The sequence below is a fragment of the Pristiophorus japonicus genome, chromosome 6 (genome assembly GCF_044704955.1).
Source record: "Pristiophorus japonicus isolate sPriJap1 chromosome 6, sPriJap1.hap1, whole genome shotgun sequence".
NCBI lineage: Eukaryota > Metazoa > Chordata > Chondrichthyes > Pristiophoridae > Pristiophorus > Pristiophorus japonicus.
Genome location: NC_091982.1, coordinates 65,366,332 through 65,391,115, shown reverse-complemented (window position 1 = coordinate 65,391,115; position 24,784 = coordinate 65,366,332). Strand labels below are relative to the sequence as shown.

The window sequence follows — 24,784 nt, the reverse complement described above, 5'->3', positions numbered from 1 at the left end:
GGCGCCAGGAAAATGCACTTCGAGCGTTTTAACCTGAGCCCCACGTGGTTGAGTCAACTAAGAACCTCCTTCAGGTTCTGCAGATGCTCGACTGTGTTACGACCTATGACAAAGATATCATCCTGGAAGACCACGGTGCATGGGACCGACTTCAGCAAGCTTTCCATGTTTCTCTGGAATGTCGCCGGCACTGATTGAATTCCAAACGGGCACTTGTTATAAATGAAAAGTCCTGTGTGCATGTTGATGCAGGTGAGGACCTTCGATGATTCTTCCAGTTCCTGCGTCATGTAGGCTGAAATCAGATCCAGCTTCATGAACGTCTTTCCTCCCGCCAGTGTTGCAAAGAGGTTGTCGGCCTTTGGTAGTGGGTATTGGTCCTGCAGGGAGAAACAATTGATAGTTACTTTGTAATCGCCACAGATTCTGATGGTGCCGTCTTCCTTGAGGACTGGGACAATAGGATTGGCCCACTCGCTGAACTCGATCGGTGAAATGATGCCCTCCCGTTGTAGCCGGTCCAGCTTGATCTCTACCCTTCCTCTCATCATGAACGGTACTGTTCTCGCCTTGTGATGGATGGGTCGCGTCCCTGGAATTAGGTGGATCTGCACTTTTGCTCCTTGGAATTTCCCAATGCCTGGTTTGAATAGCGAAGGGAACTTGTTTAAGACCTGGGCACACGAAGTGTCGTCAGCGGGCGATAGTGCTCGGACGTCCTCCCAGTTCCCGCGTATCTTTCCCAGCCAGCTCCTGCCGAGTAGCGTGGGACCATCGCCCGGTACCACAAAGCGTGGTGGATTGTGCACCGCTCCATCGTAGGAGACCTTTACGGTAGCATTACCGATTACAGGAATCAGTTCTTTTGTGTAAGTTCTTAGTTTCATACGAACTGGAGTTAAGACTGGCCTTGAGGCCTTGCTGCACCACAATCTTGCGAAAGTCTTTTTGCCCATGATGGACTGGCTCGCGCCCGTGTCCAGCCCCATTGACACCGGGAGTCCATTTAGTTCAACATTCAGCATTATCGGGGGGGACATTGTGGTGAATGTGTGCACCCCATGTACCTCTGCCAGCTCGGTCTGAGGCTCTGGTTTGTCATGATCCCCCATGGATCTGTCCTCCTCTGCAATATGGTGGTTTGCAGGATTAACAGGATTTTCAACTCGCCTGCACATACATTGGAGGTGTCCCATTGTTCCACAGCACTTGCAAACGTACCCTTTGAAGCGGCATGAATGGAAACAATGATCACCCCGCAGCACCAACAGGGTGTTAATGGCCTTGCATTCATCACCCTTGATGGTGGACTCTGAGACATATGCAGACGTGCAGCTGCAGGCATGTGTGACCTGCCCTGTATGTTGCAATTTGAAAACAACATCACTTTGTTCATAGTACTTGTAGCAGCACTTGTGTGCTGAGAGATTTGCTTCATATTGTCACTGGTGGCAATGAACGCCTGGGCTATCGCTGGCCTTACTCAAGGTTGGGGTCTCCACAGTCAAAAGTTTGCGAAGTATGGTTTCATGGCCAATGGCAAGTACGAAAAAGTCTCTGAGCATGTGCTCCAAATGTCCTTCAAATTCGCAATGTCCTGCAAGGCGTCTTAGCTCAGCGACATAACTTGCCACTTCCTGGCCTTCAGACCTTTGTAGGTGTAGAACCGGTACCTCGTCATCAGAATGCTTTCCTACGGGTTCAAATGCTCCCGGACCAGTGTACACAAATTGCCATACGATTTCTCCGTGGGTTTCATTGGAGTAAGCAGATTTTTCATGAGACCATAAGTTGGTGCCCCACAGACGGTGATGAGGATCAACCTTCGTTTGGCAGCGTTCTCTTCTCCATCCAGCTTGTTGCCTGTGAAGTATTGGTTGAGTCGCTCTACAAAGGTTTCCTAATCATCTCCGTCTGAGAATTTCTCCAGGATGTCCACTGTTCTCTGCATCTTTGGGTTCATTATCTGTATCTCGTCGCCAGTTGTTATGTATGAATAAAAAGTCAGACTGAGCACTGTGAGCTCAAAGTAAAGTGTGACCTTAGTCTTTTATTGCAGGTCTCCAGAGTGCCTCTCCAAACTGTGAGGCCTCCATAAATACCTGTGCTTTCAAGGGATTATGGGATCTCTTGGGACTCCAGGGGATGAGCCCTCTGGTGGCTGTACAGAGTATATACAAGTTTACATATATAACACAGACCATCAAGCAAAGCTTGAAATGTGTGTCGGAAGGCTTCCTGCAGACCCGATTGTCCCGAGTGCTGCTCAACTACCGCACCAGACCTCACTCGCTCACTGGGGTTACCCCTGTCGAGCTGCTCATTAAAAGAGTGCTCAAAACAAGGCTCTCTCTTGTCTACCCTGATCACCATGATCACGTGGAGGGCAGGCGGCATCGACAATGTATGCACCATAATGGCGCAAATTTGTCATGCGATATTGAGGTTAATGATCCTGAGTTTATACTCAATTATGGACATGGTCCCAAATGGCTCGCTGGCACGGTTATAGCCAAAGAGGGGAGTAGGGTGTTTCAGGTCAAATTGGCCAATGGACTAACGTGCAGAAAACATTTAGCCCAAATCAAATTGCGGTTCACCAACAGCTACGAACAACCCGAAGAAGACACCACCAACTTTGACCCTCGAACACACACACAAGTGGCAACCGATATCATGGTTGACCACGAAGCCAAGCTCACCATTCCCAGCAGCTTGGCAAGGCCGACTGCCCAGCAGCCCACTGAAAACCTAACCAACTCACCCATTTGTACCGAGACGATCGACAAGGGAGCGAAAAGCCCCGGATCATCTCACCCTGTAAATAAGTGTACTATGAACTTTAAGAGGGAGTGATGTTATGTATTTAACCGATTGTAACCTGTATCACATCACCACCAGAGGGCCCACCTGTTGGAGTCCCAAGGGATCCCAGCATCCCTTGGGAGCACAGTATATAAGCAAGCCACCCACGAGGTACCTGTACTCTGGAGTCTTATTAAAGGAGTTAAGGTCACACTTGCTCATTGTTCACAGTACTCAGTTTCATCCCTTATTATGAGCGTGTCAACGTGAATATTGCTCAGTCACAGCAGATCCGCAACTTATGGTTAATTTCCAATACCAACGGTGTTGAGCTGAATGCTTACCTTCGACTTCATGTGCTGGATTCTCATCAATTACCTCCACTTCAGGCACCTCCGGGAGTATTTCTTCATGGGCATAACAAAAATATCTCGGTCAACAAAATCATCTACTGCTCTAATAATCTATTATAAATGACAAATGTGTGTGTTGCACCTTCCCATCTCAGATTGTACTGAAACCCACCATAGTCAGGCTCTGTCAATGGGAAAACTCATTTTAACATTGTCCACATTTACCTGTATCTGTAGATCGCCCCGTTTGGGGCAAACGATGTCAATTTCTCCCCCACTGAGTTTTTGATAATGATTTATTTTTTTGATCCGTTCTTTCAGGTAACTCCAATAACAGCAGGCGAAGAAGAATTCATTATAACTCCCCAAAACAGGAGCTCACAGACATCCTGTTCCCACAGACCATTCTCGATACTCTGAAGGCTATAATTCCCAACATGGACAGAAATTCTATCTCCCTCCAGCCCTGTAAATCTCTTCCCTAAATATAGCCCAGAGTTCCCACCACTCTCCACCCTAAGCACCAAGTGGGGACTGAGAAGCCCCGCCCCATTCCCCTCTACCCACTATTCAGATAATTCAACCCTCGGAATGGAACAACCCCAACGCCCTACTGTGCTGTCATTCGGTGGCGGGCGGGAGGGTAGAGTAGGACACAGATACCCCGTCACCCCTCTCCCATTAAGCTGGAAATCTGGCCCTGGGAACACGGGGAACTGGTCCTCACTGGAAAGAAAATCCAGCCTTGACACATCCTTCCCAACAACACAGCCCCTCGAAGAGTGTTCTGCCCGCTTCCCTCTACCCAACCCATGCTCTTCCCATTCCCCCTTCATTAACCTTCCCTATTCCCCCTTCTCCACTTACCCTCCCCCTTCCACACTCCGAGTCACGGTTCTGCAACTCACGGTTAATTCCCGAACCCAACGGTTTTGAGCTTGATGCTTACCTTCGACTTCATGTGCTAGCATCGGCTCAATCAACTTCACTTCAGGCACTTCCGGGGGTATTTCTTCATGGGCATAACAAAAATATCTCGGTCAACAAAATTATCTGCTGCTCTAATAATCTATTATAAATGACAAATGTGTGTGTTGCACCTTCCCATCTCAGATTGTACTGAAACCCCCCCATAGTCAGGCTCTGTCAATGGGAAAACTCCTTTTAACAGTGTCCACATTTACCTGCTGTATCTGTAGGTGGCCCCGTGCTTGGCATTTACAGGGTTCAGTGTCTGTTACATAACATTCAATGCAAAGCCCATCGATGGCATGGTGTTGTGGCAGCGAGACCCAGCATTAAGCTCCAGTGTAAGACATTCGGGTCGAATTTCAGTCCCGCCCCGTTTGGGGCAAACTATACCAATTTCTCCCCCACTGGGTTTTTGATAATGATCTACTTTTTTGGTCCATTCTTTCAGGTATTTCCAATAACAGCAGACAAAGAAGAATGTCATTATAACTCCCCCAAAAAGGAGCTCACAGACATCCAGTTCCCACAGACTATTCCCCATACTCTGAAAGCTGTGATTCCCAACAGGGACAGAAATTCCATCTCCTTCCTGTTATATATGTGGACTTGTATTTACTCTGTACAGCCACCAGAGGGCTCATTCCCCAGAGTCCCAAGGGATCCCATAATCCCTTGGGAGCAGAGGTATTTAAGAAGGCTTCACAGGTTGGAGAGGCGCTCTGGAGACCTGAAATAAAAGACGACTGTCACACTTTACTTTGAGCTCACAGTGTTCAGTCTGGCTCTTTCTCCATACACAACAACTGGCAACGAGATACAGATAGTGAACCCAAAGTTACAGAGAATAGTGGGCATCCTGGAGAAATTTTTGGAGAGAGATGATTGGGAAACTTTTGTGGAGCGACTCGACCAATACCCGTGGCCAATGAGCTAGATGGGGAAGAGAGCGCTGCCAAATGTAGAGCGATCCTCCTCGCCGTCTGTGGGGCACTAATGTATGGCCTCATGAAGAATCTGCTCACTCCAGCGAAACCCACGGATAAATCGTACGACGATTTGTGCACACTGGTCCGAGAGCATTTGAACCCAAAGGAAAGGGCTCTGATGGCGAGGTACCGGTTCTACACCGACAAAAGGTCCGAAGGTCAGGAACTGCCAAGTTATGTCGCCGAGCTGAGACGCCTTGCAGGACATTGCGAATTTGAAGCACGTTTGGAGCACATGCTCAGAAACTTTTTTGGACTTAGCATTGGCCACGAAACCATACTTTGCAATCTTTTGACTGCAGAGACCCCAACCTTGAGTAAGGCCACAGCGATAGCCCAGGCGTTCATTGCCACCAGTGACAATACTAAGCAAATCTCTCAGCACACAAGTGCTGCTACAAGTACTGTGAACAAAGTGATGTTGTTTTCGAATCATAACGTACAGGTCAGGTCACACAAACCTGCAGCTACACGTCTGCAGATGTCTCAGAGTCCATCATCAACGGTGATGAATGCAAGGCCATTAACACCTTGTTGGCGCTGCGGGGTGATCATCATTTGCATTCAAAGGATACATTTGCAAGGGCTATGGAACAATGGGACACCTCCAACGAGTGTGCAGGCAAGCTGCTAAGCCTGTTAAACCTGCAAACCACCATGGTGCAGAGGAGGACAGATCCACGGAGGATCACTACGAACCAGTGACTCAGATAGAGGAGGCAGAGGTACATGGGGTGCATACATTCACCACGAATTGTCCCCCTATAATGCTGAATGTTGAACTAAATGGACTCCAGGTGTCAATGGAGCTGGACAACGGCGCGAGCCAGTCCATCATGGGCAAAAATGTCTTTCGAAAGGTTGTGGTGCAACAAGGCCTCAAGGCCAGTCTTAACTCCAGTTCGCACGAGACTAAGAACTTACCCGAAAGAACTGATTCCTGTAATCGGTAATGCTACCGTAAAGGTCTTCTACGATGGAGCGGTACACAAGCTGCCACTCTGGGTGGTACCGGGCGATGGTCCCACGCTGCTCGGCAGGAGCTGACTGGGAAAGAAATGCTGGAACTGCGACGACATCCGAGCGCTATCGCCCGTTGACGACACTTTGTGTGCCCAGGTCTTAAACAAATTTCCTTCGCTGTTCGAACCAGGCATCGGGAAATTCCAAGGAGCAAAAGTACAGATCCACCTAATTTCGGGGGGTGCGACCCATCCATCACAATGCAAGCGCAGTACCGTACATGATGAGAGAAAGGGTAGAGATCGAGCTAGACCGGCTGCAACGAGAGGGCATCATTTTACCGATCGAATTCAGTGAGTGGGCCAGTCCTATTGGCAGTCAGTCGAGGAGGCGGGAGCTCGGAGCAGCGCGAGTCCAGGGTCGGCGAGAGGCCTATAAAGGCCAACGGGAGTCGGGCAGTTCGAGCAGTCAGTCGAGGAGGCGGGAGCTCGGAGCAGCGCAAGTCCGGGGTCGACGAGAGGCCTATAAAGGCCAGTGGGAGTCGGGCAGGTCGAGGAGGCGGGAGCTCGGAGCAGCGCGAGTCCGGGGTCGGCGAGAGGCCTATAAAGGCCAACGGGAGTCGGGCAGTTCGAGCAGTCAGTCGAGGAGGCGGGAGCTCGGAGCAGCGCAAGTCCGGGGTCGGCGAGAGGCCTATAAAGGCCAGTGGGAGTCGGGCAGGTCGAGGAGGCGGGAGCTCGGAGCAGCGCGAGTCCGGGGTCGGCGAGAGGCGTACCAGTGCAGCTGCAGTAGGGACAGAAGGCAAAAAAGTAAAAGAAATCGAAAGGTGACGTCACAGCCAAGCGGGTAAGTGATTGGCTGGTGATTGGTGAGTAGTTTTTCTTTTTGTTTTCTATTTCATTTAGCATTGTTGTTGCCAAATTAAGTTAATCTAGGAGTTAAGTCATGGCAGGAGAGCTCGGACACGTGTTATGCTCCGCCTGTACAATGTGGGAAATCAGGGACGCTTCTGGTGTATGCGTATGCGGGAAGTGTGACCGGCTCCAGCTCCTGATGGACCGCATTGTGGTACTGGAGCTGAGGGTGGATTCACTCTGGTGCATCTACGATGCTAAGAATGACATGAATAGCACGTTTAGCGAGTTGGTCTTACCGCAGGTAAAGGGTACACAGCCAGATAGGGAATGGAAGACCCTCAAAGCTTATCAAAGCTTAAAATAATTGACCCATGGTATCATGTGCTTAGCATGGACCTTTGAGCAACACGTTGGGAACCGCACAATATCAAATTTACATAGACACACTATGATAGATGTATCTGCACTTGGTTTTTAATCCCATAGAAAATCTTCCCTTCCAAGGAAACATAAAAGCAATACTGTTTCACACAGTTTGAGGTGTTGAACTGGAACAAATAGTCTAACATTACTGACAATGTGCAGCCACATTTTGAAGCAGCTCTGTGCATTTATGGTCCGGATCTCCTGCTGGTAAGGCTTCTGTCAGTCAGCAGACATGCCTGCTGTGAGCCAGACCACCCCAATCAGGGGCTTGCTCCGTCCACTCCACGCATCGACCTGGTATTGCAGTGTTTCCAGGAACGGTGCAGCTTCCCCTCTCGGCCTTTTGGCTAAGATCAAGTATAGTAGCGCAAAGTGATCTTTGGCGCTGGAGTTGATCTGACAAGAATGAAAAAAAAAACAATCCCACCCACTTCTTCCTCTACCAAAAAGGATTTTTTAGCCACTTTCAGCAGGGGCTGCTCTAGCTAAAGGTTACAAATCAATTGGCAGGGAAAGGGAAATGATTAAAAGCTTAAAAAAAAACAAGCATTCGTGATTTATCAGTGGATAGATTTTGCATAGCATAGTACTGAATGACATGAATAACTCCAGGTTCAACCCCAAGTCCCTGCTGCACCTCAGCTGTCTCAATACTAAGGATATATGGGATTTCACATTCCCCAAGCTGGGGCAGGGGGTGGGAGAGTGAAAGAGGGAGAACAAAAAGCCAACTGAATATTGAATTCTATAGCCCAAAACAGTGAAACACAAGTCAGAAGAAGTCATGATCAAACTACAGTGCTCTTGTCTAGCCACATCTTGAGCAGTGCCCAGTTCTGCTCACCAAGACAAAACCGACATTGGAGGCCGCAGAGAGAGAGAGAGAGAGAGAGAGCCACAATGCGGATTAATGTCTGGTGTTACGAGCACTGATTTCTGGAGATAGAATCGAGAAACCTAGGCTTTTTAAACTGTGAAATTATTTCGAGCTATAAAAGATAGTAAACCTGTGCCCCCTTGTTCTACTCACAATTTAGCATTATTTTCTGAATTTACCTTTGACCCAACTATCCAGAATGAACCTAAAGTTGCAGTATCCAATTGGTTCTTGAATGCTTCCAGGGTTTTCACCCCCACCAGCCTATCCAGGAGCACATTCCATATTTTGATCACTGTGAAGATCTTCCTGATATCAATCCTAAATCTGCCATTTACTAGTTTGAGCCTGTTCTACTCTTGTGATTTAGCATAATTTTCTGGCAAAGGTAAATTCAGAAAAGCTGCAATGTGTCACTTAGGGCCCAAGTTTCCACATGATTTGCGCCAGATTTTTAGGAGCAACTGGTGGAGAACGGACTATCTTAGAAATCGCAATTCTCCACATTTTTTTTTCTGCAGTTCTAGTCAGGTAGAACAGTTCCACTTTGGAACAGAATTTTTTCTTCAAAAAGGGGGCGTGTCCGGCCACTGACGCCTGATTTCAAAGATTCCACAGTGAAAACGTACTCCAAACTAACTTAGAATGGAGCAAGTGAAGATTTTTGTAGAACTGAAAAAACCTGTTCTACACATTAAAAAATCAGGCGCAGGTTACAAATTAGGCGTCCAGAACGAGGTGGCGGGGGGGGGGGGGGGGGAAGGGAAGTCATTAAATTCTATAATAAATCCTTATTTATACTTATACAAATATTATACAAATAAATCCAACCTGAATAAACATTTATAAGCAAAGAAAAGATTAAATAAACCATCTTCCTACCTGTGTGAAAGTGCTTCAGGCAGGCCTTTCGGGACCGAAGGCTGAACGGGCCAGCCCGAGACTTCGGGCAGGGCCCGTACCCAGCACCAGATTTACAGGTAGGTGGCGTTGGGTCGGGTCGGGGAGGTTCAGTTCGGTTCGGGTCGGGGGGAGGGAGGGGGAGGGGAGGGAGAGGGAGGGGAGGGAGAGGGAGGGAGGGGGGGGAAGAGAGGGAGGGGGGCAGGGGGGGGGAAAGAGAGGGAGGGGGAGAGAAGAGAGGGAGGGGGAGGGGGGAGGGAAGGGGGGAAGAGAGGGAGGGGGAGGGAGAGAGAGGGGGAGGGAGAGGGAGAGAGGGGGAGGTCAGGTCGGGTCCAGTCGGGGGGGGGAACGCGGGTCGGGTCGGGTCCAGTCCAGTCGGGGGGGGGGGGGGGGTGGGGGCGGGGGAGCGGGAGCAGGAGCGCGGGTCGGGTCGGGTCGGGTCCAGTCGGGGGGGGTCGGGTCGGGTCCAGTCGGGGTGGGGGGGGGGGGAGCGGGTGTCGGGTCTGGTCCGGAGGCAGGGGCGGAGGGGGTGGGGGGCGCGGAGGAAGGAGGAGCTGGCCATGGGAGGAGCCTTATTCACGCAGCCCCAGTGAGGCCATTTGGCCAGGGCTAGGGGCTGCGTGCTTCGGGCGCCTGAAGCTACTGCACTTGCGTGCCCACTGTAGCACGCATGTGCAGAGGTCCCAGCACTGTTTTCAGAGCAGGGACCTGGCTCCGCCCCCCCACAGCTCGTGCTGGCTGCGCCGAGGGCCAGAGGACCTGCAGATAGGTGGAGAATACGGAGGATTTTTTTAGGCACACTTTGTGGCGCGAAAAACGGGCGTCCAGGTCGGGACTGCGCCGTTCTAGGCACGTGTGGAAACTTGGATCCTTAGAGAGGTACGGATAGGTACCCTCAAAACCCTGGTCGAGTAGTGATCTACCTGAGGTTTTCAACATGATAAAACATTTTGATAGGGTAGCTACAAGTTCCTCTGGTGGGGAAATGCAGAATATTAAAATTAAAACAAGGCTACTTAGGAGTGAAATCAGGAAGCACATTTCCGCAGCCAGGAAATCTGGAACTCTCATCCCCAAAAGGCTTTGGATGATGGGCCAATTGAAATTTCCAAGACAGAGATCGACAGATTTTGTTAGGTTAGGGTATCAAAGAAAAGGAGCAAAAGCGGGTAAATGGAGTTGAGGTACAGATCAGCCATGATCTAATAGCATGATGGAACAGGCTCGAGGGGCTGTTACATTTCTAGTAAAAATATATGTTAATATACTCAAAGACTGCAGGCTAAGGCAAACCACCAAAGTGCTGATGAGAATTAGACTGCATTAGCACTAAAGTGGCATTTGTCCCATTTACCAGCTCAGCAGCATCTGTTGGCATTCAAGGATATTTGAATTGTAATGCATCAATGGGCAAAACATTTTAATTACAATACCCAATGTAACCAATTTTCTTTAGTGCCTCTGCTATAACTAGAAGATTCCACAACATAGACAAGTTACAATCAATACAAGTACCAGTTCAGAAACATTGAGAACAGTTCCATGCCAAGAATTTACATTTGATTACGTAGGAATATATAGGATATATGACACAGAAACAGGCCATTTGGCCCGACCAGTCCACGCCGGCGTTTATGCTCCACTCGAGCCTCCTCCAGTCTTTCCACATCTAACTCGATCAGCATAACCCTCTAATCCTTTCTCATGTGCTTATCTAGTTTCCCTTTGAATGCAACTATACTATTCGCTTCAATATTCATACCCGTTATACTATTCACTTCAACTACTCCCTGTGGTACAGAGATCCACATCCTCGGGATGACAGGACTGACATATGAAGAAAGACTGGATCGACAAGACTTGTATTCACTGGAGTTTAGAAGGATGAGAGGGGATCTCATAGAAACATATAAAATTCTGACGGGACTGGACAGGTTAGATGCAGGAAGAATGTTCCCGATGTTGGGGAAGCCCAGAACCAGGGGTCACAGTCTAAGGATAAGGGGTAAGCCATATAGGACCGAGATGAGGAGAAACATCTTCACTCAGAGTTGTGGGCATGTGGAATTCTCGACTACAGAAAGTTGTTGGGGCCAGTTCGTAAAGGTATATTAAAAAGGGAGTTAGATGTGGCCCTTACGGCTAAAGGGATTAAGGGGTATGGAGAGAAAGCAGGAATGGGGTACTGAAGTGCATGATCAGCCATGATCATATTGAATGGCGGTGCAGGCTTGAAGTCCGAATGGCCTACTCCTGCACCTATTTTCTATGTTTCTAACCACTCTCTGGGTAAAGAAGTTCCTCCTGAATTCCCAATTTGATGTCTTGATAATCTTCTAGATTTAGTCATATGAATCAGTGACCAAACACCCAAGTAAATATGCAGCAAAGTACCTGAAGTTAATAAGTCGTTTCTCTCCCCCTCCCAACCTTCAACAAGTAATACTTGTTTATCAAAAATATTTGATTTCAGGTACAACAGTAGCAGTTCCATCGCATGGGTTCATCTGCTTACGGCATGATCCTGCTCCCAGCAGAAAGGCTAGGCAAACTCATGCAAAAAGGACATCCAAGAGGAGTTTTATCTTTGAAAAGTTAGCTCACTTCCTCCTCCATCAACTTTGTGTGTTTCAACCTGCTTACTCTTGTGCATTTAGCAATAGCCAGCATTGGCCGAGTCAGGGAACAAGACCACACCACCCTCCCTAGTAGATCGCGGGCCAGAGAGAGAAATAGAATTTAAAAGGAACTCCAAACATTGGGAACGTTTCCGCTCCAGAAAGGGACACAACTGCCATTGGAATTTGGTGGAGTTAATGAGTGAGGTAAAGGGGCTGCAGCCTGTTACAAAAACAGAAACACAGCAAAAAAGTTGATCAGGATTAAGGGCGGGGGGGGGGGGGGGGGGTGATTTTACAAGATGTCCAGTTGCTATTCAACTCAAGACAACGATGTGAATTACCCCAAACTAAAGAGAGAGGAGAATTCCTAAAGAAAAAAGACTTGCATTTATGGAGCGCTTTTCACGACCACCAGACACCCCAAAGCGCTTTACAACTAATGAAGTACTTAAACAAGAAGTGTAGTCAGTTGTAATGCAGCCAATTTGTACAATGGTCTCACAAACAGCAACGTGATAGGGACCAGATAATCTGTTATAGTGATGTTGATGGAGGGATAAATGTCGGCTGGCTATATTGGTGCACGCTTTGTACAATGTAAAGAGAAGCTATAGTCATAGGCAGTCCCTTGAAATCGAGGAAGACTTGCTTCCACTCTAAAAGTGAGTGTTCTCAGGTGACTGTACAGTCGAATACAGGAATTACAGTCTCTGTCACAGGTGGGACAAACAGTCGTTGTGGGAAGGGGTGGGCGGGACTGGTATGCCGCACGCTCTTTCCGCTGCCTGCGCTTGTTTTCTGCATGCTCTCGGCGATGTGAATGGAAGAATGGAAGGGAATGGTGTGGTGCAGAGGGACCTGGGGGTCCTTGTGCTGAGTCCCAAAAAGTTAGTTTGCAGGTGCAGCAGGTAATCAGGAAGGCGAATGGAATGTTGGCCTTCATTGGGAGAGGGATGGAGTACAAAAGCAGGGAGGTCCTGCTGCAACTGTATAGGGTATTGCTGAAGCCGCACCTGGAGTACTGCGTGCAATTTTGGTCGCCTTACTTAAGGAAGGATATACTAGCTTTGGAGGGGGTACAGAGACGATTCACTAGGCTGATTCCGGAGATGAGGGGGTTACCTTATGATGATAGATTGAGTAGACTGGGTCTTTACTCGTTGGAGTTCAGAAGGATGAGGGGTGATCTTGTAGAAGCATTAAAATAATAAAAGGGATAGACAAGATAGAGGCAGAGAGGTTGTTTCCACTGGTCGGGGAGACTAGAACTAGGGGGCATAGCCTCAAAATATGGGGGAGCCAATTTAAAACCAGTTGAGAAAGAATTTTTTCTCCCAGAGGGTTGTGAATCTGTGGAATTCTCTGCCCAAGGAAGCAGTTGAGGCTAGCTCATTGAATGTATTCAAATCACAGATAGATAGATTTTTAACCAAAAAGGGAATTAAGGGTTATGGGGAGCGGGCGGGTAAGTGGAGCTGAGTCCACGGCCAGATCAGCCATGATCTTGTTGAATGGCGGAGCAGGCTCGAGGGGCTAGATTGCCTACCCCTGTTCCTAATTCTCATGTTCTTATGTTCAGTCCTCAAGGGAGACGGCACTGTCAGAATCTGTGGCGATTACAAAGTAACTATCAATCGTTTCTCCCTGCAGGACCAATACCCACTCCCAAAAGCCGACGACCTCTTTGCAACGCTGGCAGGAGGAAAGACGTTCACGAAGTTGGATCTGACTTCAGCCTACATGACGCAGGAACTGGCGGAATCATCGAAGGCCCTCACCTGCATCAACACGCACAAGGGTCTTTTTATTTATAACAGATGCCCGTTTGGAATACGATCAGCGGCGGCGATATTCCAGAGAAACATGGAAAGTTTACTGAAGTCGATCCCGCACACCGTGGTCTTCCAGGACAACATGTTGGTCACAGGTCGGAACACAGTCGAGCACCTGCAGAACCTGGAGGAAGTTCTTTGTTGATTGAACCGCGTGGGGCTCAGGTTAAAACGCTCGAAGTACGTTTTCCTGGCACCTGAAGTGGAGTTCCTGGGAAGGAGGATTGCAGCGGACGGCATCAGGCCCACCAACGGGAAGACGGATGCAATCGAGAACGCACCGAGGCCACAAAACGTGACGGTGCTGCGGTCGTTTCTGGGACTCTTGAACTACTTTGGTAACTTCTTACCAGGTCTCAGCACCCTGCTAGAACCACTAGATGTCTTACTACAAAAAGGGGGCAAATGGGTTTGAGGCAAACTCCAAGAAAATGCCTTTGTAAAAGGGAGAAAATTGTTATGCTCAAACAAATTGCTTGTGTTGTATGATTCATGTAAGCGTTTGATATTAGCATATGATGTGTCGTCATATGGCGTCGGGTGTGTATTGCAATAAGCTGATGGTTTTGGGAAACTGCAACCGGTTGCTTATGCATCCAGGAGTCTGTCTAAGGCCGAGAGAGCCGACAGCATGATTGAAAAAGAAGCGTTAGCGTGTGTCTATGGGGTAAAGAAAATGTATCAATATCTGTTTGGGCTAAAATTCTAATTGGAAACTGACCATAAGCCATTTATATCCCTGTTTTCTGAGAGTAAAGGGATAAATACCAATGCATCGGCCCGCATCCAGAGATGGGCGCTCATGTTGTCCGCATACAACTATGCCATTCGCCACAGGCCAGACTCAGAAAACTGCGCCGATGCTCTCAGTAGGCTGCCATTGCCCACCACGAGGGTGGAAATGGTGCAGCTCGCAGATCTAGCCATGGTTATGGAAGCATTTGAGAGTGAGCAATCACCCGTCACTGCCCGGCAGATCAAAACCTGGACAAGCCAGGACTCCTTATTATCTCTAGTCAAAAGCTGTGTACTTCATGGGAGCTGGTCCAGTGTCCCAGTGGAAATGCAGCAAGAGATAAAGCCATTCCAGCAGCGCAAAGATGAAATGTCTATACAGGCAGACTGCCTTCTGTGGGGCAAGTGAGTAGTAGTCCCCAAGAAGGACAGAGACACCTTCATCAATGACCTCCACAATACCCACCCAGGCATCGTAATGATGAAAGCGATAGCTAGATCCCATGTGTGGTGGCCCGGTAGCGATATGGACTTGGGAGTCCTGCGTTCACAGATGTAATACATGCTCGCAGTTAAGCAATATACCCAGGGTGGCGTTGCTAAGTTTATGGTCTTGGCGCTCCAAACCGTGGTCTAGGGTACACGTCAACTATGCAGGCCCGTTCTTGGGTAAAATATTCCTTGTGGTTGTAGACGCGTACTCCAAGTGGATTGAATGTGAGATAATGTCGGCTAGCACGTCCGCTGCCACCACTGAAAGCCTGCGAGCCATGTTTGCCACATACGGCTTACCTGAGTCCTGGTGAGCGACAACAGGCCATGTTGTATCAGTGCTGAGTTCAAAGAATTCATGACCTGCAACGGGATCAAACATGTCACATCTGCCCCGTTTAAATCAGCGTCCAATGGTCAGGCAGAGAGAGCAGTGCAACCCATCAAGCAAGGCTTGAAGAGGGTAACTGAAGGCTCGCTGCAGACTCGCCTATCCTGAGTCCTGCTTAGCTACCGCACGAGACCACACTCACTTACTGGGATCCCACCTGCTGAACTGCTCATGAAAAGAGCGCTTAAGACAAGGCTCTCGTTAGTTCAACCTGATCTACATGAACAGGTAGAGAGCAGGCGGCTTCAACAAAGTGCATACCATGATAGCGCGAATGTGTCACGCGAGATTGAAGTCAATGACCTGTATTTGTATTAAATTATGGACAAGGTCCCAAGTGGCTTCCCGGCACTGTCGTGACCAAAGAGGGGAGCAGGGTGTTTCGGGTCAAACTTTCAAATGGATTCACCGGAAACACTTGGACCAAATCAAACTCAGATTCACCGACTACCCTGAGCAACCCAACTTGGACCCTACTTTTTTTGATCCCCCAACACACATACCAGTGGCAACCGACACCCCGGTTGACCACGAAGCAGAACTCATCATCCACAGCAGCCCTGTAGGGCCCAACACACCAGGCAGCCCAGCAAGGCCAGCTGCACAGCAGCCCAGCAAGGGCCCAACAAATGATTCAACAACAGCTTTCACACCGAGACAATCAACCAGGGCAAGAAGGGCCCCAGATCGACTCACATTGTAAAGAGTTACACTATTGACTTTGCGGCGGAATGTTGTTGTACATGTGGACTTGTATTTGCTTTGTACAGCCACCAGAGGGCTCATCCCCTGGAGTCCCAAGGGGTCCCATAATCCCTTGGAAGCAGAGGTATTTAAGAAGGCTTGAGAGGCACTCTGGAGACCTGCAATAAAAGACTCAGGTCACACTTTACTTTTAGCTCACAGTGTTAAATCTGGCTCTTTCTCCATACACAACACTTCCAGCCCTGTAAATCTCTTCCCTAAAAATATCCCAGAGTTCCCACCACTCGCCACCCTAAGCACCAAGTGGGAACTGAGAAACCCCGCCCCATTCCCCCCTCCCCACTATTCAGATAACTCACCCCTAGGAATGGAACAACCCCAACACCCCACTGTGCAGACATTCGGCGGGAGTAGAGAAGGGCACAGATATCCCGTCACCCCTCCCCTATTAAGCTGGAAATCGGGACCTGGGAACACGGGGAACTGGTCCTCACTGGAAAAAAAATCCAGGCTTGACATATCCTCCCCAACAACACAGCCCCCCCCGAAGCGTGTTCTGCCCACTTCCCTCTACCCAACCCATGCTCTTCCCATTTCCACTTCATTAACCTTCCCTATTCCCCATTCTCCACCTACCCTCCCACTTCCACACTCATAGTCACATCTTCCATAGCCCTTCCCCAAGTCCCCACTCCCTCTCCATCAACCCTCTCTCCAACTGTCCCCACTTCCCTCCTGCCCTCCTCCCATTCCCTGCCTCTCTACCCTCCCCCTCTTCGTTTGGGTCCAATTTTCCCCTTTGCCTTCTCAACCTGCTCCACCTGAATATTGCTCAGTTGCAGTAGATCCGCAACTCACGGTTAATTCCCGAACCCAGCGGTGTTGAGCTGGATATTTAGATATTTACCTTCGACTTCATGTGCTGGATTCTCATCAATCACCTCCACTTCAGGCCCTTCCGGGAGTATTTCTTCATGAGCATAACAAAAATATCTCGGTCAACAAAATCATCTACTGCTCTAATAATCTATTATAAATGATAAATGTGTGTGTTGCACCTTCCCATCTCAGATTGTACTGAAACCCCCCATAGTCAGGCTCTGTCAATGGGAAAACTCCTTTTAACAGGGTTCAGTGCCTGTTACATAACGTTCAGTGCAAAGCCCATCGATGGCATGGTGTTGTGGCAGCGAGACCTGGCATTAAGCTCCAGTGTAAGACATTTGGGTCGAATTTCTGTACCGCCCCGTTTGGGGCAAACGATGCCAATTCCTCCCCCACTGAGTTTTTGATAATGACTTTTTTGATCCGTTCTTTCCGATAACTCCAATAACAGCAGGCGAAGAAGAATGTCATTATAACTCCCCGAAACAGGAGCTCACAGACATCCAGTTCCCACAGACTATTCCCCCATACTCTGAAAGCTAATTCTCAACGTGGACAGAAATTCCATCTCCCTCCAGCCTTGTAAATCTCTTCCCTAAAAATATCCCAGAGTTCCCACCACTCTCCACCCTAAGCACCAAGTCGGGACTGAGAAGCCCCGCCCCATTTCCCCCTCCCCACTATTCAGATAATTCACCCCTAGGAATGGAACAACCCCAACGCCCCACTGTGCAGACATTCGGGGGGGTAGAGTAGGGCACAGATACCCCATCACCCCTCCATCATTAAGGTGGAAATCGGGCGCTGGGAACACGGGAAACTGGTCCTCATTGGAAAGAAAATCCAGGCTTGACACATGGCCCCCAGCTCAACACAGCCCCCCAAAGAGTGTTCTGCCCGCTTCCCTCGACACAACCCATGCTCTTCCCATTCCCCCTTCATTAACCTTCCTTATTCCCCCTTCTGCACTTACCCTCCCCCTTCCACACTCCGAGTCACACCTTCCACACCCCTTCTCCAAGTCCCCTCTCCCTGTCCATTTACCTTACCCCCTCTCCCCCTCCCTCCACTTCTCTCCTGCCCTCCTCCCATTCCCTGCCTCTCTACCCTCCCCCTCTTCACTTGGGTCCAATTTTCCCCTTTGCCTTCTCACCCTGCTCCACCTGAATATTGCTCAGTCGCAGCAGATCCGCAACTCACTTAATTCCCAAACCGAATGATTTTGAACAGGAGCGGGAGGATCGAGAGGCCCATAAAAGGGGCCCGAGAGTCGGAGGAGCCAGTTGGTGCAGGGACAAAAAGTTTTAAAAAAAATCAAAATCGAAGTGTGACGTCACAGCCAAGCGGGTAAGTAATTTGCTGGTGGATTGGTGAGTATTTTTCTTTATCTTTTCGGAAGGAACCCTTTGGCATTGTTGTAAGTAGCATCTGCCAGTAAATAAATGTGATCTTTATTATCTAAGGAGAGCCAGTTAATTAAATTGGCTGTTTGCTGAGTAGCGGCTGGGTGTGTTGTGCTAAGGTTTAGAGTTTAGTTCTACTTGATAGTTGCGAGTGTAACTAGAGGGATGGCAGCGCAGCTCAGTCCTGTGGATTGCACATCCTGTGGCATGCGGGAAGTCCCAGACGCTTCGCGCAGCTGGGGCAACCATGTGTACTGGAGGTGTCTCTGGCTGCACCAACTCGAGCTCCGTGTTTTGAAGCTTGAGCGGCGGCTGGAGTCACTGCGGTGCATCCATGAGACTGAGAGCTACGTGGATAGCACGTTTCCAGTGGTGGTCACCCCGCAGTTTAAGAGTGTGCAGGCAGAGAGGAAGTGGGTGACCACCGGACAGAAGAGGAGGACCAGGCAGGTAGTGAAGGAGTCCCCTGAGTCCATCTTTCTCTCCAACCAGTATTCTGTTCTGAGTACCGGTGGGGGCGATGGTGGCTCTGGGGAATGCAGCCAGAGCCAAATCCACGGCATCACAGTGGCTCAGCTACATGGTGGGGAGGGGGGGGGGGGGGGAAGAAGAATGGAAGAGCTATAGTGGTAGGGGATTCAATAGTCAGGAGAGCAGACGGGTGTTTCTGCGGCCGCAGACGTGACTCCAGGATGGTATGTTGCCTCCCTGGTGCCAGGGTCAAGGATGTCACTGAGCAGCTGCAGGGCATTCTGGGGGGAGAGGGTGAACAGCCAGAGGTCATGGTCCACATCTGTTATGTATGCAACTATGTAATTACTTGCCACCAGAGGGCGCGACTGTTCATGTCTTAATGGTCTCCTGCACACATGTGCATCCAGTATAAAAGGTTGGCTGCCATGTTGTTTAGGCACTCTGGAGTTGTAATAAAGAAGACTAAGGTCACCATCAGTTTAGTTCACAGTACTCAGCCTCGTGGAGTTCTTCCATACACAACAATTGGCGATGAGTAACAGAATACAAACCTTCACGCAATCATGGCTGCTGTTGGAATATTAAAGAGATTCGTAGAGGGTGATGATTGGGAAGCCTTTGGAAGGAGACACTAATGCGGCCAAGCGCAGGGCGGTTCTCCTCACCGTCTGTGGGCCTAAAATGTACGTCCTCATCAAGAATCTGCTCGCACCGACAAAACCAACAGAGAAGGAATATACAGAGTTGTGCACGCTGGCACCACCTCAAGCCGAAGGAGAGTATCCTCATGGCCAGATATCTTTTTTACACGCACCATCGCTCCGGGGGCCAGGACGTGGCTGATTACGTCGCTGACCTGAGACGTCTCATGGGACCTTGCGATTTTGGAGCTGCATTGGGGCAAATGCTGTGGGACTTTTTTATGCTGAGCATCAAAGATGAGGACATTCTTCGAAAGCTGCTGGCTGCCGAAACCCTTGACTAAGCAGGGCCACCGCGATCGCCCAGGCATACTTGGCCACGGACGATAGCACCAGATTTCTTCTCAACATTGAAGCACACCGGCAAGTACTGTGCATAAAATGACGTTGCTATCAGACCGAACTGCATATGGCAGGGCCTATACGTCTGCGGCTGCAAGACCTGTGATGACTCAGAGTCCGTCATCGGGGGTGAATGTGAATCCATTAGCACCGTGTTGGCGCTGCGGGGGTAATCATTGGGCCCATCAATGTCGATTCAAGCACTACGTGTGCAAAGGCTGTGCAATGATGGGGCACCTCCAGTGAATGTGCAAATGTGCTGCAACATACCACGTGGCAGAGGATGATCGATCCAGCGTGGATCATGCAGCACAGGCAACTCAACCCGAGGAAGAAGTATATGGGGTACATACTTTCACCACCAAGAGCCCTCCTATAATGCTGAAAGTCAAATTAAATGGAGTTTCAATATCCATGGAGTTGGACATGGGTACAAGTCAGTCAATAATGAGCCAGAAGGCTTTCGAGAAACTGTGGGGCTATAAAGAACAAAGGCCCAAACTGAGCCTGATTAATGCAAAGCTGCGTACCTATTCCAAAGAGCTCATACCAGTCATTGGAAGTGCGGCAGTGAATGTATCGTATGATAGAGCTGTGCATGACCTATCATTATGGATTGTTCCAGGAAATGGCCCAATGCTGTTCGGCAGAAGCTGGCTCGAAAAGTTTAGATGGAATTGGAATGCCATCAAAGCACTATCTTCAGTGGATGACGCATTGTGTGCGCAAGTGTTAAGCAAGTTTCCCTCGCTATTTGAACCAGGCATCGGCAACTTCACAGGCGTCAAGGTACAGATCCATCTAGGCCCCGATGCACGGCCCTTCCATCACAAGGCTCGGGGCGGTTCCGTACATGATGAGGGAGAAAGTCGAGATTAAACTGGACAGACTCCAACGCGAAGGAATCATATCGCCAATCCCGTTCAATGAACGGGCCAGTCCAATTGTTCTGGTGTTGAAGAGCGATGGCATGGTCAGAATCTGTGGAGACTACAAGGTAACAATTAACCGAGTCTCACTACAGGACCAGTACCCGCTACCCAAGACAGATGACCTGTTTGCAACGTTAGCGGGGCGGAAGTCGTTCACCAAGTTGGACCAAACCTCCGCCTACATGACACAGGAGCAGGCTGAATCTTCAAAAAGTCTGACGTGCATCAACACACACAAAGGGCTGTTTATATACCACAAATGCCCTGTTGGGATTTACTCGGCTGCAGCCATTTTCCAGAGAAACATGGAGAGTTTGCTGAAATTTGTTCTGCGCACCGTTGTGTTTCAAGACAACATCCTGATCACCGGTCGTGACACCATCGAATATCTACAGAACCTGGAAGAGGTTCTAAGTCACCTAGACAGAGTGGGACTCAGGCTGAAATGCTCAAAGTGTGTTTTCCTGGCGCCAGAAGTCGAATTTTTGGGGAGAAAGATTGCAGCAGACGGCATTAGGCCCACAGACTCAAAGACAGAGGCCATCAAGAATGCACCCAGACCACAGAATGTGACGGAGCTGCGTTCGTTCCTGGGACTCAAGTATTTCGGTAACTTTCTAGCCGTGTTGAGCACGTTGTTAGAGCCTTTGAACATGTTGCTACGTAAGGGTGACAACTGGGTTTGGGGAAAATCTCAAGATACAGCCTTTGAGAAGGCCAGGAACCTGATATGTTCAAATAAGTTACTTATACACTATGACCCATGTAAATGTTTAGTACGGGGTCGGCTGTGTGTTACAGCAAGCCAATGTATCAGGCAAACTCCAACCGGTTGCATACGTGTCTAGAAGTCTGTCTAAGGCTGAGAGAGCCTATAGTATGGTCAAGAAAGAGGCATTAGCATGTGTATATGGGGTTAAGAAAATGCACCAATAAATAGTTGGACTTCGGTTTGAGCTTGAAACTGAGCACAAGCTGCTCATTTCGCTGTTTTCAGAAAGCAAAGGTATAAATACCAATGCTTTGTCCCTAACATTATCCGCTTATGACTATGTATCCGCCACAGACCAGGCACTGAAAACTGTGCCGATGCTCTCAGCCAGCTACCATTACGCACCACTGGGGTTGAAATGGCGAAGCCTGCAGACATGCTACTGGTCATGGATGCTTTTGAGAGTGAGGGTTCACCCGTCACAGCTAGCCAGATCAGAACCTGGACCAGCCAGGATCCTGTGCTCTCATTAGTAAAGAGTTGCCTCCTAAATGGGAACTGGTCGGCCGTTCCCAGGGAAATGCAAGATGAAATTAAGCCGTTTCACCGACGCAAAACTGAAATGTCCATCCAGTCGGATTGTCTCTTATGGGGTAATCGTGTGGTTTTGCCAAAAAAAGGCAGGGAAACGTTTATACGTGACCCACACAGTATCCACCCAGGCATTGTCATGATGAAGGCAATTGCCAGGTCGCATGTTTGGTGGCCCGGCATTGATTTGGACTTGGAGTCATGCATGCATCAGTGCAACACTTGCTCGCAACTGAGCAATGCACCAAGGGAGACTCCACTGAGTCTGTAGTCATGGCCCTCCAAACCGTGGTCCAGGATCCATGTAGATTTTGCCGGCCCCTTTCCAGGAAAGATGTTTTTAGTATTTGTGGATGCTTACTCCAAATGGATTGAATGCGTAATCATGTAATCCAGCACGTCCACAGCCATCATTGAAAGCCTCCGGGCCATGATCGCCACCCATGACTTGCCCGATGACCTTGTCAGCGACAATGGACTGTGTTCACCAGCTCAGAATTCAACAAGTTTATGACCCGCAATGGCATCAAGCATGTCAGGTCTGCCCCGTTTAAGCCCGCGTCTAATGGTCAAGCGGAGCGGGCAGTCCAAGCAATCAAGCAGAGCATGAAACGTGTGACGGACGGCTCCCTGCAGACCCGCATGTCTCGCATTCTGCTCAGTTACCGGACACGACCCCAGTCGCTCACCGGGGTTCCCCCGGCAGAATTGTTAATGAAGAGAGCCCTCAAAACCAGGCTCTCTCTGGTCCACCCAGATCTGAATGATCACATGGAAACCTGGCGACACCGGCAGAACATGTACCATGATCGCGCATCTGTTTCACATGACATTGATGTTAACGACCCTGTGTTTGTCCTGAATTACGGTCATGGTCCCAAGTGGGTTGCTGGCACTGTTTTGGCCAAAGAAGGGAATAGGGTGTTTATAATCAAACAGTTAAATGGACAAACGTGCAGGAAGCATTTAGATCAGATAAATTGCGATTTACTGACAACTAGGGATGACTTGAAGAGGACATCACCTTCGACGATCCACTAACACACACCCAACCAGCAATCGACCTCACTGTCAATCACGAGGATGAACCCACCATTCCTGACAGTCCGGTCAGACCAGCCACGGTGCAGTGCAGCAATGGCCTGACCAACTGACACACGCCAGGGTTTGAACTTAGATGATAAACCAGGGAGCGAAGGGCTCCGGATCGCCTCAACTTGTAAATAACTTGCAGCAAAGACTTTGGTGGGAATGATTTTATGTATATAACTATGTAATACTTGCCACCAGAGGGCACGACTGTTGGAGTCCTAATGGTCACCCGCACACATGTGCAGGGCCAGTATAAAAGATTGGCTGCCATGTTGTTTAGGCACTTTGGAGTTGTAATAAAGAAGACTAAGGTCACACTCAGTTTAGCTCACACTACTCAGCCTCGTGGAGTTCTTCTATACACAACAACATTGGTACCAAGGACATAAGTAGGAAGAGAGATGAGATCCTGCAGGCAGAGTTTAGAGAGCTAGGCGAGAGATTAAAAAGCAGGACCTCAAAGGTAGTAATCTCCAGATTACTCCCAGTGCCACGAGCTAGTGAGAACAGAAATAGGAGGCTAGAGCAGATGAATACGTGGCTGGAGAGATGGTGCAGGCGAGAGGGCTTTAGTTTCCTGAGGCATTGGAACCGCTTATGGGGAAGGTGGGACCTGTACAAGCCGGACAAGTTGCACCTCAACAGAGCCGGGACCAATATCCTTGCTGGGGGGGTTTGCTAGTGCTGTTGGAGAGAGTTTAAACTAGCTTGGCAGGGGGATGAGAATCTGAAACTAGATTCAGTAGGGAGGGGAGTAAAGCTGGAGTTAGAAAGCAAAAATAAAGAAAGTGAGTTTGAAGGGGAGAGGAAACAAAAAGGGTAAAGAAACAAACTTAAAGGCACTTTGTCTAAATGCACGTAGCATTTGTTACAAAATAGATGAGTTGATAGCACAAATTGAGACAAATGGGTATGATCTGATAGCTATTACAGAGATGTGGTTGCAAGATGACCAGGACTGGGAATTAAATATTCAGGGGTACTTGACAATCTGGAAGGACAGACAGAAAGGAAAAGGAGGTGGGGTCGCTCTATTGATAAAGGATGGAATGACTGCAATAATAAGAAACGATATTGATTCAAATGCTAAGGGTGTTGAAACAGTTTGGGGGGAGATAAGGAATAATAAGGGGAAAAGTCACTGGTGGGCGTAGTCTATAGGCCCCCTAACAGTAACAACTCTGTTGGTCGGAGCATAAACCAGGAAATATTGGGAGCTTGTAAAAAGGGAACAGCAATAATCATGGGTGATTGTAACTTCCATATTGATTGGACAAATCAAATCCGTCAGGGTAGCCTTGAGGAAGAGTTCATAGAGTGCATAAGGGACGGGTTCCTTGAGCAATATGTAACGGAACCAACCAACGGGGAAGGCTATCTTGGATCTGGTCCTGTGTAATGAGACAGAATTAATAAACAATCTCCTTGTAAAGGATCCCCTCAGAATGAGTGATCATAGCATGATTGAATTTCAAATTCAAACGGAGGGTGAGAAAGTTGGATCTCTAACCAGCGTACTAAGCTTAAATAAAGGAGACTATGAAGGTATGAGGGCAGAGTTGGGTAAAGTGGACTGGAAAAATCGATTAAAGTGTAGGACGGTTGATGAACAGTGGTGTACATTTAAGGAGATATTTCACAACTCTCAAGAAAAATATATTCCAGTGAGGAGGAAACGGTGTAAGAGAAAAGATAGCCATCTGTGGCTAACTAAAGAAATAAAGGATGGTATCCAATTAA

General features: G+C 48.8%; 1 protein-coding gene across 1 annotated transcript in view; it reads right to left on the bottom strand.

Annotated features, from left to right (window-relative positions):
• LOC139266116 (sterile alpha motif domain-containing protein 15-like) overlaps positions 1-24,784 on the bottom strand; it is a 283,681-nt gene that overhangs the window by 126,263 nt on the left and 132,634 nt on the right. The window contains exons 16-18 of the mRNA XM_070883964.1: positions 16,820-16,882; positions 4,108-4,170; positions 3,150-3,212 (exon numbers count right to left, since the gene is read on the bottom strand). Of these exons, the coding sequence (XP_070740065.1) occupies positions 3,150-3,212; positions 4,108-4,170; positions 16,820-16,882 (189 nt within the window). The remainder of the gene's footprint in view (positions 1-3,149; positions 3,213-4,107; positions 4,171-16,819; positions 16,883-24,784) is intronic.